Source organism: Lathyrus oleraceus, chromosome 1 (genome assembly GCF_024323335.1).
Source record: "Lathyrus oleraceus cultivar Zhongwan6 chromosome 1, CAAS_Psat_ZW6_1.0, whole genome shotgun sequence".
Classification (NCBI taxonomy): domain Eukaryota; kingdom Viridiplantae; phylum Streptophyta; class Magnoliopsida; order Fabales; family Fabaceae; genus Lathyrus; species Lathyrus oleraceus.
The window spans coordinates 83,631,896-83,648,932 of record NC_066579.1 but is presented as its reverse complement, the minus strand read 5'-3'; the positions used below and the strand labels follow the sequence as shown (position 1 = coordinate 83,648,932).

The following is a 17,037-nucleotide window of genomic DNA, read 5'->3' as shown; positions in this document are numbered from 1 at the left end:
GAAGCCCAAATGCAGAATCAAATCTTGTTCTAACTACGATCACGTTAGATAAACATAATTGAGATAGAATTTGGTAATTACATATCTCTCTGTGGGATCAAACTTTTGTATTACTTGACACAACCATGCACTTGTGGTTTACAACACATCAAGTTTTTGACGCTGTTGTCAGGAAGATTTCTTGATACCAAAAGCTTTATTTCAACGTCGTTTAGACTACACTACTTTTATATTTTCTGCTATTTTAATTTTCGCATAAAGTCCCTTCTCTCAAAATGAATCTCGCAAGAGGATCCTTTCAAGAGATGAGAAATAAAAAGGCTAATAGGTTAATAAGCTCGTATTCCGAAGCCTATAATTCGGAATGGAGCAATCATACAATTTTTTTTTACATTGACTATTCCCAACATGTAATGGGATCGCATGGTCCCCAAGATGGCACAATCACTACCTTTGGGAAATCCAACCTTGAATTGTTAATGGAGAATTTTATGGCGACGCAAACTCTCTCTAACTTGGAATATATGATGAAGAGTTTTGTGGCGACACAAACTCTTCATAATTAAGAGTTTAGAAACCAAAATCTCCACACTAGTGAAGTCCTTAGGCATCTAAACACCATGGTCGAGTCCCTCGCGACTCACATGAAGGAGTAGGAGACCCAAATCTCCCAACTTGCACACATCCCCCTAGGACCCTTCCCTGAAGGACATGTGAATGTTGTAGCAATCAAAAGTGAAAAGCAAGTTGAAAATGATAGGGAGAGTGATGAAGAGGTTGAGGAAAGTTTTGGTGAGGAAAAGGTAGAGATTGAGAAAATTCACCGACACCACCCAAAAAGTAGGTTGTCGAAGAGATAAAGAAGGAAGCACCATATGTTGCTCCTCTTCCCTACAAAGCACCGATTCCTTTCCCGTAAAGATTGGTGGAGGCTAAGGTAGGTACCCAATCCAAAAGGTTTGCGGAAACATTAGAAAAGACTGAGGTCCTGTCTAAAAGGAGAAAATTATAGGACCATGAAATTGGGGAGATTATTGATGTTAAGAGGGGAAGATTAAAGCTTAAGGTGGGGGATGAAATGATTAAAGTCAAACCTAAAAAATTGATACTTAGGATAGAGCCAAAACCAACCCCACATGCTCAGAAGTATGAACCACCTCATAGGAAGAAGAAAAAGAAGAGTAATGGATATGAGGGATGGCTAGATAGGTGCCCATTTTTGAACAAACCATCATGAGTGCTTGCACTCATAGACCTTCGAGCTAAAACGACGTTAAACAAAGTGCTTCGTGAGCGGAAAACTCACACTTTTAATTGCTTAATGTATTTTATGTTATTTCATTTTGCAGGTATTTTCTCTAATAAAAAAAGGAAAGCTCTAGAAAATTTGCACCATAGGACTTAGATTCTGATAAGTACCTTCTAATTTGTTGATATAGACCGCCACACACACACGCATGCACGCACGCACGCGCGCGCACACACACGTTTTGAACACAACACTTAAAAATATGCACGCACGCACGCGCGCGCACACACGTTTTGAACACAACACTTAAAAATATGGTATCCGTGCTACAGAGATTTGTAATGTAATATATTTACTATCAATTCTTTCGAACTGTAATAACTAAATGCATGTTAAGAAAATCCAAATAATGTGTTTAGAATTAGTGACACCTACATGCCACAATATTCAAAGAAATAACAATACTACCACTCACAGAGCAATAAGACAGGAATTTATTATGTCATACATTAACTTCAACCTAAAAAAAATCCATGAAGAAAGAAGATCATGTTTTAAATCCCTCAAAAAGAAGACCATTCATAATTTAGTACAAATCTATGCCGCTATTAATCTGACGATCTATTTCAACCAGTAAATCCTCAATCTGCCATAGAAAGTATTCTTCTTCATTTTCATTTTCATCTTCATTTTCATCTCCAGACCTATAATTCAAAAAAAAAAATCTATTAAATTAGAAATGAAATAATAAAACATAAATATAAAACGCCAAATAAAAAAATAAAATAAATGCATTATATAATAGTAAAAAAAATGCAGTCATATCCATCTGCAAACAAAATAAAAAGCTTCAACTACACTATCATGAATCAAAGCATGTAACATAGGTTTTAATAGGGTTGTGTCAAATCTTGTAGTAAATCTATAGATGCAATAAATCTATACAACTGTGTCACTTGCTCGTAAACCTATTTCCCATATTCCGCATTCCATTTTATTTAATTAATAAATCAATATTAGTTTCATTTGTGTTTAACTTTTCTACAATATGCAAGAGAGAATAAATCTTTTCAAACCGTTAACAATCACCAATAGATAATCAAACTAAGGCATCACATGAAATATTCACACAGCATAGTATTATAATGATTACTATAGATTCAAAAGAACTTACTTCCAAGGAATCGAAACCAAGCTTTCAACATAATCAATAGAAGAGAACAAGCATATATCATTGGAAATTCTAGTTCTCTTTACTCTCTTATCCCCTTTATTATAGATAATTGCTCCATCAACTTCATCATGTGCCAATATCAAGGTATTTCCATCCTTAGAAATGGACAATGGTAATAATGGAGTTTCAAATTTAAAGAATCCAACAAAAAACAAACCATTCTCCATTTGAGGGTTATTCACTCCAAGATGAAAGTATTCAATTCTAAATAACTGAGTCCACGACTCTGGAACTCCGAACTCCTTCATCTGCCATATAACGAATTGAGTCCTCTTAAAATCGTGCGAAAAACAAAGACAATCCATCATAACTCTGAGAGATGGCTCAACGCACGACGCCTCAATAAAACCCTCGGGAAGCAAAATCTGTGTGTATGTCTTTGTCGAAAGATCAAGCGAAACGATCATAAATTGTTTAACATCAACCATTGAAGTTCTGAATATTTCAATATCAGACATTGATATGTAAGCACCATGAATAGATAACCAGTTAACAGTTCCATTGAAATGCACACCGTCACTCCGCATAAGAGGAACAAAAGGAAAACTTTGAATCTCTTGCCAACAATTATCACCCAAACTAAAAACTCTCACCTTGCTTATCCATAGATCTTGATTTTTTCTTTCTACCCGAAGTCCCACTACCTTGTAATCTCCGGTTATATAATCACAACCGAAACAAAACTTGAAAGGATCTATTAAGGGCTCATAGTCGTAAAAAATACCTAACTTTTTAGATATTTTCCTTGTTGCAGGGTTCCAGAAACAAAATGTGAACTTGGATTTAAAACTCGAGACAGAATTGAAAAGCACGCAGATCAATCCATTGCATGAACCAACAACCTGACTAATTCCATGTGTAGGACTTTGGAAAATTTCTCCGGAAACATTTATCGATGGATTCTCTAGTAAACAACGCATTGGTAACAATACAAAATTATATAGAGAGTGTTCCTTAGCTGATAATATGAAGTGAGGGTTTCGTGACGATTTTTTTAAGTGCATTTTGATGAAAGATGAATCGGAAATGAGAAAGTTCCATAGTTTGCTTACGCACCTGAATCGCTGTATGTTTTTCACATCAAGGAGAGATAGGATTTCGATTATGAGCTCAGGGGGAAGAGACACCGGAGGCAGTGAAGCGGTTGCAATGAAGTTGAAGTTAGACAACCCTAACACCAAGCGAATAAGAAAAAGATGGAAAAACGAAGACATGGAAGCTTTGATGAGTGCAATATTGAAGATATGGAGTTCAAATTTGAAATAATCTCAACAAAAAAGAACCAGCACAAATTGAATATTATCAGAGAAATTATGTATTATTGGATATGTTTATTGGTGATTATTAACAAAGTAGTCAAACTATTTTTATTTTTTATTAATGTGATATATTATAAAAGTTAGATTTTTTATTTTTAATATTATTTTACTAATTTTAATTATTTTTTTAGTTTTATAGTATACTTTGAATATAATTGATTATTGGCATCTAGTGAATTTTTTTATAAATACTATATCTTTAGTTCTACATTAAATTTATTAGTTTATATTATTTATATAATATTAATAATAAAAAAATTATCATTTTGTATTTTGATATTTAAATAACTCACAAAAGAGAAAGTGTATTAAATTAAATTATATCAGTTTTTAAATTATATGACTAAACTGAATTGCATTACATCATAAAATAACTAAACCATTTGAATGGTTAATGAACTGAAGAATTTAAATTAACCAATTATAATTTAAAACTGGTTCAGAACCAGTTTTCTTTTATAAATTGCTTTAATTATAATTTTTTTTAATAAAAAAAAGAATTAATGAGAGTAAAAAAAATGAAAATTAAAAATATTTAAAATTATGAAAAGTAAAAAATATTTTATTAAAAATTAAAAATAAAATTATAAAAAATATATATATTTTTTTTAGAAAATAAAATATTTCGTCCATAAAATAAAAAATAATTTTTTTTCTGAATATAATTATTTTTATTCATTAAAAAAATATAATTTAATTTGAAATAAAAATAATTTTTTTCCAGAAAGATAAAAAATTATTGTTTTTTGAAATAAAAAAAAATCTGAAAGAATATTTTTTTTAAAATAAAAGTTTCAGAATAAAATAATTTTTTTAGTGAAATTTTTCCCCAAAACTTTTGAAATATAAAAATAAAATAATTTTTTTTATTTTTCCCAAAATAAAATTCGAAAAAATTTTATTCTGGATTTTTTCCCCGAAAAATTAAAATCAAAATATTTTTTTTAAATTTCTTTTTTTGCAAGAAATTTTAAAAATATTTATTCTGATTTTTTTTCAGAAAAATAAAAATTTTAGTTAATTTTTATAAATAAAAGTTTTTTTTTAAAAAATAAATATTTTCAAATGTTATTATTTTTTAAAATTAATTATTTGTTATGAAATTCAAAAAATTGATTTTAAAAGAGTTTAAATTATAAAATTGATTTATAATTGCAAACTGATTATAAACTAGTTTAAAAATAAAACCGGTTATAAACTAATTTTAAACTGAATTGAAACCATTTTAACAATTAACTGCATTTTTTTTTTAAAATGGTTATTATAAATTGAATTGAACTATAAATGTGATTTGGTTTAATGGATTTGGTTTAATGGAGTTCATGAACCATTAACACCTCTGATTGACATTGTAAAATTATTCAAATATATTTTACAACGACATTACATAATAATTAATCTTTTTAAAGAAACTCAAAATTTATTTGAATGAGATTTGGAGAGTCTATAAATTATTCAAATATATATTATATTATTATAATATTCTAAAAACTAAAAATATAATAATAATAAATATTTCTTTATCATTCTATATAAAAGTACAACTTTAAAAAATATTGGAATTTTTTAATTATTTTTCTAAAAATTCCCTTCCCTCCCTAAAGCTCTCCCTTCTAAAAAAGACAATATCATATCGGTGTGTACTACATATTAGTGTCACTATCCATAAGACACAATAAGTAGAATTTAAAAAATATATAGATATTTAAAAATATCCATGATATTTTTATTTAACTATATTTTTTTAATAAAAAATTTAATTAACTTAAAATTTCTTTATCATTTTCTAAATGTATATAAAAGTAATTCCAAAATCAGCATAAAATAATAATAATAACAAATTAAATCACATTCAATGTATTTCTTCTTTTATCATATAATTATTTTAATTTAACAAAATTATATTAATAATTATTATTATTATTATTATTGTATACTTAATAAAATAAATAATAATAATAATAATAATTTTATATTCAATAAAATAATATTTAAGTTTTTTAATTATTAATGAAATACAAAACTTTATAAAATAAATTTAAGACAAATCCATTGAAACTACTAGAAAATCATTTTTTTTTTTAAATTACTCTGCATCAAAAAGTACTTTTATATATATATATATATATATATATATATATATATATATATATATATATATATATATATATATATATATATATATATATATATATATATATATATATATATATATATATATATATATATATATATATATATATATATATATATATATATAATGTAAATGAAAAGGGTATAATTGTGATTCGTTTTTTAAAATAACCACTAATTTCAATTTAAATTCTTAAATAACCTATTTTTAAATAAAAAACACCAAAATAACCATATTTCTTAACTGATGCGTCAGTTGAACTGGTGCATTCAATTAAATTAGAGAGGATGCATCATGCCTCTTGGCGCATGCTCTCAATGGTGGACAACCTAGGCGTCATGCCTCTTGGCTAGGGGTGGCAAAATGGATGGATTTGATGGATATGGATTGGATCGTTAATGGATGGATCAAAACAATTCATTAGTCCATTAACAATCCACTAAAAGAGTTTAAAAAATATCCAATCAAATCCATCCAATAAGAATAAAATTCATTCAATCCATCCATTATCATATTTTTAGTGGATATATATCTATCTATCCTTTTTTTTTTTGAAAAAAATCACTTATTTTTTGAAAAAAAAAAAATTTTTTAAAAGTTTTTTATTTTTTTTAATAAAACAATATCAGTTTTTTTTTCGAGAAAAAACAATTTTTTTTAAAAAAAAAACATATTTTTGTATTTTCGAAAAAAATAATTTAAAAATCGTTTTTTTTTTATTTTCGAAAAAAATAATTTTTTATATTCGTAAAAAAATAAAACTTTCAAAAATAAAATCAAATTTGGGTATTTTTCAAAAAAAAGTACTTTTAAATTTTTGGAAAAAATCGATTTTTTGTATTTTCAAAATAAAATATTTTTTTTCAAAAAAACAATTTTTAATATTTGAAAAAATTTATTTTTTTAAAATTAGATAAAAAAAATCATTGGATCATTAAAATGTGTTGAATGGATTGGATCAATCCATGCTTATAAATGGATGAATTTAATTCAATCCATTAACTTGATTTTTATGCAGTGGATGGATTGGATGGATTTTTTGATGGATGAATTGAATGGATTTTGTCTTAATGGATCCAATTGCCACCCCTACTCTTGGCGCATGCATGTCTTGGTGCCACATGCATTGGTGCATGCATACACTACATAGTATATGCGCCAATGCATGTGGCGCATGCACCTATAATTTTTTTTTAAATTTAAATGTTAATTTTAAATATAAATAAAAAAATACTGAGAATAAAAATTATATATATAAAAAACAAAAAATACACGGAGTTAACAAGAAATTCAATGACCCGACCAATTGAAACGCCCCCCTTGTGCCACATCCAGGTGCTTTAGTATGTCTTCGAGGTCTCCCACGATTTTCCTGAGGTATTTGGGATCTTTGTGTGCTGACATGATCCAATGGTGACTGGTGCGAAGGTCCGGTGGAAGGTCCAACGGTATTTGATAGATGTGTCATCATTTGTTCCCAATAACTCTGGGGGTTCTCGCCAACTGTGTTTCCGTAATTGAGTTTGGTGTCCATGTTCTCGTAGTTGGGTCGTTGTGATTGGGTGAATTGCGGACGGTATGGTTGCCCAAATTGGGACATTGAATCGATTTGTACTATAGTAAAACAATGATTGGGTGTTGTGGCGATGGGGTGTTTGGGTGGTCATTGGTGGGGGCTACGATGGCATGAATTGTATGAATCATCTAGGCTATAGACTGTTGTGGTGGTTATGTATGATTGTTGGTGGATAGGGTTTGATTCTTGGTTTTGAGGTTGTGTGTGTGGCTTGAATGGGTTGTGAGACTGGGTGTTTGGTTGTTGGGTGTATATGGTAGGGTGATGGTGTGAGGTTGGTTGTTGGGTTTGGGTGGTTTGACATTGTTCTTGGACGGGGACTTGTTGTTGGGCGTATGATGACGAAGCTAGTTGGCATGGATCAATCAAATACATCGGCTCAGATACAAATTGTGGCGTTGTAACCGACCTAAACCATGCTATATACTTTTGAGTTGGTCTAACACCCTGTATGACTGGTTCGTTTAAGATGTGTTGTCGTCGATTCCTCCAATGACGACACATCTCTTTTGCGAAGTCCCTCAAGTCAGAATAATCCCATTTGACATCGACTCTTTGTTGATGCCAATCTCCCAAACACATCGGAGGTTCTGGAATTTGTTGTTGCATGTTTAACTGCAGTTTTACCCGGTCACTCTGGTGCATATTCTTTGCAGGCGCATGCTTGTAGTGTTAGGGAAGAGATTCTTTGCAGGTGCATGCTTTGCATTGTCTTGTTTATGCATGGATTATTTGTATTGTCTTGTCTTTGCAGATTAATTGCGTGATCAGTACATACACTGTTTCCCCTATTTAACTGCACGCGAATAACAAATCAATGCATTCACCATCAGTACCCATACAGATCAGTAGAAACACTAAAGTTACATTTAAAAAAATGTCTTACTCACCACATTACATGATTAGTGCCCATACCGAAGGTGAAATATTTGAGTATCAATTATTCGGTTTTTGTTTTCGCAACACAGAAGTAACTCGGTTTACAATAAATTGACGATCAAATTTTTTACATCTGAAACAAAGAATAGAAAAGAAATTGCAGTGTAGTCCTGTGGGCCAAATCATCTATAAAAATCTGGTGTGGTTTGCAGACAACCAGGTAAAGTTTTATCAATTGAAAATTTGAGATGATGACGATGTTCATCATATGTTTGTCGGTCATGAACAATATTGGTACAACGATATTGAGCATACCCAGCATTCACCATTTTTTTGTGAAGGTTCTTATCTTTGATTGCACGCATGAAGTTTTGTGCGATATGTCTAATGCAATAGACATGTGTAGAAGGAGGATCATGCCATCTGTTATCATGGTTATTATAAGCACTCTCAATGGAAGCATGTCTATCTGAAATCAAACAGAGATTGGTTTGTGGAGCGACATGTGTTCTGAGATATCGAAGAAAGAAACCCCAACCACCAGCGATTTCACCTTCAACTGGAGCAAAGGAAATGGGAAAGACATTGTTGTTGTCGTCTTATGCAATAGCCATAAGCAAAGTATCCTTGTATTTTTTGTATAACCATGTTCCATCAATTTGAATAATAGGTTTGCAGAATGTAAAACCTTTGAAGCACGGTTCAAACGCCCAAAAGAGGCAGTGAAAGATTATATTTCCAACAACACAGGTTCCTTCTGGCGTAAATGCTAGCAATGTCTCCATAATTGCAACAGTTCCTGGTACGTATGTTTTTAGGGCCCATAAAAACCATGGCAATTCTTTGTATGAATCCTCCCAGTTGTCAAATATCTGTTCAACAACCTTTGTCCTTGCAATCCACGCTTTCTTGTAAGATGGAGTATAATCATATCTTATGAAGATATGAGATATTATTATACTCACCTTCACTAATGAGTCTTTGTTAACAAGGGGCAAAATGTCTTGACATATCAATCCAGCGCTTAATTTATGGTGATCTTGTTCAACATTAGTTGCAATGCAACTGTGAGGTGGGTTTATAGAAGCTATCTCCCAAGAGTCGTTTCTCTTTTTGTGAGACGCAGCCAACCCAAACTTGCAAAGGATGTTACGACATTCGATGACATACCTTCTCGAATCAGTGTGTTTCACAATGAAATCAGCAGAGTTATTCATGTGAAATTTTTTGATAGCTCGCACACATTCTTCTTTAGTGCGGAACATGTCTCTCACTCTTAACTCACCCTCTGATCATGGATACGGGTTATAAAAAACATTATTGGATGTTTCATCGTCATGCAGATCCATGTTTGTCATATGTTGAGGCGGATTATATACATGACTTGGAGGTAATGGCGTTGGATGATCGCCATCTTCAATGTTGTTGTTCAACATATAATCGACATGTGTCTCAGTCTCTTCTTCTTCTTCATCAACGACATTGACTTCTGCTTCTGCTTCTGGGTCGGCGTCATATGATTTTTCTGAATCAAATTCATTAGATTCAACTTGATTAGTTATCTGAGATTGCTGAGATGGTATACTTGGTTGAAGAGTAATATATAACTCAATAGAGTTGCAATCAGAATGTTCATGACTAACAAACATGTATTCAACATCTTCATCATCCGACACCTTCAACGGGAAAATTTTGCATTGATTGTTCTAAAAAAATTGGATTCTGATACGTGATATGTGACACAAGACTAGATCCTATGCAGGATTCAATTCGTTTTTTCAAATGCAAGAAATTTGAATTTCTCTTGATCGTACGTCGGATAGTATCGGTGTTTCGAAAACAAAACCCATATAAATCAGACTCATATGTCTCACCATTGCAATGAGTAGTATATTTTGGTGCAAATGACATTGTAATATTTCTTGTGCAGATGAAAAGTAATTTCTGGGTGCAGATGAATTTGTGTTTATTGTTGGATGTAGATAGTAAGACACTGTTCGCTGCGTATTTTGGCGAACAACCTCTGGTTTACCAAAACTTGTAGAATTGGGTTACTTGCAGGATCAACCACACAAATCCTAGGACATGTGCAGATCTAGATGGTCTTGAAGATGTCTAGAACCACTTTCATATCTTTCATTTTTGTTCTCTAAGTGTTTTACGTCGAAATATGTTGATTAAAACGTTAAATAGATGTAAATTTAACAAGATAAAGTAAATGGCGGAAAATAACTGACAAAATGTAAAGTGTCGAAAAAGAGAAAGTGCAGAAAGATAAATGACTGGAAAACGTAAAAGGGATTTGTAAAGAACTTTAAACTTTATGAAATAAACTTTGAAGGAATTGGTGTTTGTTTACACATACATGTTCCAAATATGACTCTTTTCTCTCAGACGGGTACTTTGATTGTTTTCAGGAATTTTGTACAAGTAAATTCTCACACCTTTTTTCGATAACAACTACCCTATTTATATACAAATAACATAACTGTTACTAACGACCAAATCTTAAAACTGTGACACATGGCTTTATTCCTTTCGCCAGATGCTTCCACGCGTCTGTATACATGCGTTTTCGACGCCATGAGATTTGATATGCAGAATGGTTTTTTCGACTGATGATGATATGGGATAGACGATTTTTGTTGATAAGTGTTGTTCGACACTTCGACAAAATCGAAGCTTCGACATTTCGACAAGGTATCTGTAGATGGGAAGGCATGTTGACAGACATGGAGGATGTTGTAGTGTTTCGACAATTCGACAAAGCTTGGGAAAAAAACGTCAGTTCGACGTAAATTGTAAAGTTCAAATTCGAAAGAGTTGTGACGTTTGGCAGAAGACGCGTGGAAGCATCTGGCGAAAGGAATAAAGCCATGTGTCACAGTTTTAAGATTTGGTCGTTAGTAACAGTTATGTTATTTGTATATAAATAGGGTAGTTGTTATCGAAAAAAAGGTGTGAGAATTTACTTGTACAAAGTTCCTGAAAACACTCAAAGTACCCGTGTGAGAGAAAAGAGTCATATTTGGAACATGTATGTGTAAACAAACACCAATTCCTTCAAAGTTTATTTCATAAAGTTTAAAGTTCTTTACAAATCCCTTTTACGTTTTCTAGTCATTTATCTTTCTGCACTTTCTCTTTTTCGACACTTTACATTTCGTCAGTTATTTTCCGTCATTTACTTTATCTTGTTAAATTTACATCTATTTAACATTTTAATCAACATATTTCGACGTAAAACACTTAGAGAACAAAAATGAAAGATATGAAAGTGGTTCTAGACATCTTCAAGACCATCTAGATCTGCACATGTCCTAGGATTTGTGTGGTTGATCCTGCAAGTAACCCAATTCTACAAGTTTTGGTAAACCAGAGGTTGTTCGCCAAAATACGCAGCGAACAAATTGGCACGCCCAGTGGGACAGTGCAGAAATCTAGAAAGTTAGATAATCACTAGTCAAAGTTTGTTCTTCGTTGTATGAGACTGAGAAGCGGTAAATTAGCCGTATCCGACGTAGAAATACCTAAAAGAGCAAGAGTAAGGAAAATGGCGAACCAGCCAAATAATCCAAACGAATCCATCCCAGTATCCAACCCTACCCCTTCGACAGAAGGCAATATAGGATCGGTCCCTGTGTCAGAGGCTGTACCTTCGTCAACAGGGTCAAGGCCAGCGGTTTCGATATCGCAAAACGCGCCTAGTTCGTCCTTCAGGGCACAACAAATGCCCGTTGGGACACCCCCTCCTGTGGGGAACACTTCTAGGCCTTTTGTAACAAATTTCACCATGCCTCCGCCTGGTAGGGAACAACCCTTCGGAATGCCAACTTCGGTAATGGAAAATTTACACAATTCCCCGTTAATATATTCGGATTCGATGGCCAACGTGTCTTCACCCTTACAAGGGTCAGGATATGGTAGAAACATAAGTAGACTGAATCAACAACCACTTTATGTGCCGCCAATAACAAATAATTCTGTGCAGGTAATTAGACAACAAATGGACGAGAGTAATCATGATATGGTCCAAATGTTGACACAGCAAATGGGAGCGGTGTTTAACCCTCTAATACAAAACACCACCCAAACAAACCAATTATTGGCAGCGCAGATGACGCGCATTGCTGATTTCTTTGGAGTCCCTCAAACTCGACGCAGAGAACAAGTGATTCATAACCCAGTGGTAGCGGTCCAGGAAGAGCCTACGATAAACCAAATACCGTTGGATAATCCTCAAACAAACGTCAGAAACCAAAAGGATGTAGTCGAACAGCCTCGTGTCGAAATCCCTATTCCATAAGAGCCTAGAAGGATAGTAATCCAGAGAGGCCAAGACGCGGATGCTGTATTGCAACAACGGATACGGTATAATAATCCGCCTGTCGAAAACAATTTGGCAGCCATGGTCGAAACGATAATGGCACAAAATGGGATGAACATGGGTTTACAAAGGCCTAGTTACGCATCCCCACTATCGGAATATATTCTGCAAGAAGAACTGCCACCAAGGTGGAAAGTCTCTAAGTTCACAAAGTTCTCAGGGGACACTAGTGAGTCCACTATAGAACATGTAGCACGTTATCTGATCGAGGCAGGGGAAATAGCCCGTAATGAAAATTTGAAAATAAAATATTTCCCTAGTTCCTTAACAAAAAACGCGTTTACTTGGTTTACATCTTTGCCTGCAAACTCAGTATACACGTGGACCCAATTAGAAAGGTTGTTCCATGAACAATTCTACATGGGACAAACAAAAATAAGTCTGAAAGAATTAGCCAGTGTTAAGAGAAAACACTCAGAACCGATAGATGATTATTTAAATAGGTTCAGATTGCTAAAGGCTAGATGTTTCACCCCGGTGCCAGAACATGAGTTGGTCGAAATGGCCGCAGGAGGACTAGATTATTCTATAAGAAAGAAACTAGATACTCAGTATCTGAGGGATATGGCACAATTAGCAGATAGAGTGAGACAGGTCGAAAGGTTAAGGGACGAAAAATTCAGAGCAAATAAGAATAAAAAAGATAGGGTAGCCTACGTAGGGGTTCGCCAAGATGATGAGTACGACGAAAACGAACCAAGTAACTTCGACGAACAAGAGATTGACCTAGCAGAACTAAAGCAAGGCCCACCTTATTCGTGCAGAGTACTAACTCCGTCGAACAGAAACCCATTCGAAACCAACGATAAGTTCCCCAAAAGGACTTATACGTTCGACATCACCAAATGTGACGAAATCTTCGATCTGTTGGTTAAAGATGGTCAATTAATAAAACCGCCAGGCGCTAAAGAACCGCCTATGGAACAACAGAAAAAGAGAGGTTTTTGTAAATACCATAATTTTATGGGCCATAAGACGTCTCGTTGTTTCCTTTTCAGGGATCTCGTTCAAAATGCTATCCGTGACGGAAGGCTGAAGTTTAGTGACAAACCAAAACAACAGATGAAGATCGATTCGAATCCTATGCAGGCAGTCGAAGCCCACTACGCTGAACCATCCATCGTGAACATGGTGGAGGCCGAAGTTGCTCCTGATGGCAATTTGGAAATGGTAGAGGCCCCTGGAAGTTTCGACGCAAATGTCAACATGGTCGAGATTGCTGATGATCTCGCAAGCCAGAAAAGAATGGAAACTACTGAAGGTTTCGACAAGAAGGACGATGACAATGCTGTCGAGAATGAGGAGTTTCGACAAAAGGAGAATTGGGACCGCTTGGGACAGCCAAGTGGGAAATATGATTATCTTGTGAAGTACAATGCGCCGACAAGCTCTCAGATCGACATCAACACAATCCAACCAAGCGGTTGGGGAGATGCTTCTTCAGACGACAATGAAGAAACAGTCGAGGCAATTGAGCATTCCCCTAATACGAAAGAGAAGGTTACTGAAGACCTCATTATTGAAAACAGGGCTGCTGAAGGCCTTGATTCTGACCAAACGAAGAAAGGTGATATCGCCAACTGCGTCAACACTATGGGGCCTTTCAGTAAAAAAGTCACAAAAATCAAAGCGGAAGCCGCTAACGGCCCTTCGAAGCCCGTGATCAGTGGGATTCTGCGTAGGACAATGGAAGACCCCAGAAGAAATTGGAACAAATGCTGTTGCAAACATGGTCCCAGAACCATATCTTGGTGCTGCTGCCCAGAGAAAGAGTTCGACCAAACACCAAAAGGCGTCGAAGGCGAAGAAGAGAGACTCATTAGAAAGATGAACGAATTAAGCATCGCCGACGAACGAAATGTTGGGGTAAATATGGTAGAAATATCTCAGAAGGACCAGGCCGAAGTGGGCGAAGATCGTCGTCGGAAAGAGTACCAAAGGCTGGCGTATCCTAGAGAGGAGGAAAACTTAATAGAATTCATCAAGAGGTGCCAAAGGACGAAAACCGAAGTGATGTTGTGCCCACGCTGCAGTGCAGTCTTCGACAGGAAGGCAGCAACCAACCTGAAAGCAGTAGATAAGGCCAAGAGGAAAGAGAATTGGGGAACAGTGAGATATGACCCAAGGAGAAGTGATCACCACCAGTGGGGGCACGGAGAAAGACGCCAAAACACCTATAAACCATCTGACAAAGCAACGGACGACAAATGGGCTCAACCCATTAGAGACGCCCAGGGGCAAAAAGAGATGGGGAAAGTTTGAGGTTCAGAGAGGCGCGTCGATGGAAGGCAAGAAGGAAATGGAAAAACACAAGCCAAGACCATATCCTTCAGAGAATTACAAAGGCAAAAACCCCATGTCCAGATCCCAATGGAGGAGGTTCCAGAGGCAGAAGAGGGCAGAAATAGAGATGGCAAAAAAGAACATGAATGGAAAAGACGAAGCAGAATCTAGCAACAACCGTCAGACAAAGAGCAGAGGAGAGACTCCCCTCCAGATCAATCCTAGCAGAGCTGTCGAACCAGTGGCGTTGAAGCCGAAGATGCAGGAAGATGACGAAGTAACTGATAGTTTCATCTCTGACTCAGAATCATCCTTTAACGTGATCTGCAACGTGGTCTCTGTTCTCCCTAGAGACTATGATAGAGTCATGGAGGTCGAAGACGAAGAAGACGAGATGGAAGAGGAAACAATGGCACACAAGCCCGTCTGTTACTATGTGATGAATAACGGATGCGTCGAAGAGAGCAGAACGCTTTCTTCGAAAGACCAGACGACTCCATGAAAGCGCATTTGAAACCTTTGTTCATAAAAGGGAAGGGGGAGAATATCGGTGTGAATAAGATACTGGTGGATGGGGGAGCGGCAGTGAATTTGATGCCCCATTACATGCTGAAGAAGATTGGAAAAGACGATTCAGACGCGAAACCTCACAATATGGTGCTGTCGAATTATGAAGGAAAAGTAGGAACAACTATGGGCGTCATCCAAGTAAACTTAACTGTTGGAACCATAACAATGCCAACAATGTTCACAGTCATCGCTTCAAAGGCCAACTACAACCTACTGCTTGGAAGGGAGTGGATTCATGGTGTAGGAGCCGTACCCTCTTCGATGCATCAGCGAATAGCCATATGGAGGCCAGACGGGATCGTCGAAAACATTGAGGCAGATCAAAGCTACTTTATGACAGAGATAAACAATATCAACAGCCAAAGCTTCGACAAAAACCTGGCTCACATACCTCCATGCAGTCCAGCCGAATTCGATTTAAAGGCGACAGACAATGCCTACTGCTCCATGTACCTTCATCCTACACATGGTTTCCAGTGGGATAAAGAAGTGATTGGAGAAACCTATATGTGGGGAACTACTCACATAGCGCCAATAGGATGGGGAAGTGAATTTGACGATGACGAGTGAACAGTCAGCGCTCGAAAAGATTACGGCTTACATAGCCGAAAACAAACTCAAAGAGGCCCTTGAGGCTGAAGTAAAATACATGGCTGTCGAAGCCAGCAAAGAAAACTCCAACAAACAATGTCCCCAAGAAGACGTTGCAAAAGATCACGATAACAACCAAATGGGCGGATGGCAACACCAAAAGCTTGACGCCATTTATGACGATGAACCTCTAGGGTTCGAAAAAGATCCAGTATCGACTAACGAGAAGATGGTGGCGCAGGATCCATTAGAAGAAATAAACTTAGGAGTGGGGGCAGAGAATAGACCAACCTACATAAGCGCGAAAATGGACCCCCAGTTCAAGGTCGAGATAGTCCAGTTGCTGAAAGAGTTCAAAGACTGTTTCGCATGGGATTATGACGAGATGCCTGGTCTTGACAGAAGTTTGGTCGAAATGCAGTTGCCGATAATGGAAGGAAAGAAGCTAGTAAAGCAGACTCCGAGACGCTTCGCACCAGAAATCCTGTCGAAAATAAAAGAAGAGGTCGAAAGACTTCTAAAATGCAAGTTCATCCGCACAACCAGGTATGTCGATTGGATCGCAAATATTGTTCCAGTAATTAAGAAAAATGGCAAACTTAGGGTATGCATTGATTTTCGAGACTTAAACTCGGCTACCCCAAAGGATGAATATCCTATGCCAGTGGCAGAAATGCTCATAGATTCTGCAGCCGGCCATGAGTACTTAAGTATGTTAGACGGATACTCTGGCTATAACCAAATCTTTATCGCTGAAGAAGATGTTCCTAAAACGGCTTTCCGTTGTCCTGGAGCAATAGGAACGTACGAATGGG

General features: G+C 35.5%; 1 protein-coding gene across 1 annotated transcript; it reads right to left on the bottom strand.

Moving 5' to 3' along the window:
• Positions 1-1,658: 1,658 nt before the first annotated feature.
• Positions 1,659-3,775, bottom strand: LOC127115457 (F-box/kelch-repeat protein At3g23880). The gene is made up of 2 exons (XM_051046999.1): positions 2,424-3,775; positions 1,659-1,953 (listed from the first exon to the last, which is right to left on the bottom strand). Exons 1-2 carry the CDS (start codon positions 3,695-3,697, stop codon positions 1,836-1,838), a joined length of 1,392 nt encoding a protein of 463 aa, XP_050902956.1. The 5' UTR covers positions 3,698-3,775; the 3' UTR covers positions 1,659-1,835.
• Positions 3,776-17,037: the final 13,262 nt, after the last annotated feature.

Excerpts from the sequence above, each read along its gene's own strand:
- LOC127115457 (XM_051046999.1), bottom strand. The coding sequence starts at position 3,697 with ATGTCTTCGTTTTTCCATCTTTTTCTTATTCGCTTGGTGTTAGGGTTG. Across the intron at positions 1,954-2,423 it reads TTGGTTTCGATTCCTTGGAA|GTCTGGAGATGAAAATGAAG; the intron begins GTAAGTTCTTTT and ends TTTGAATTATAG.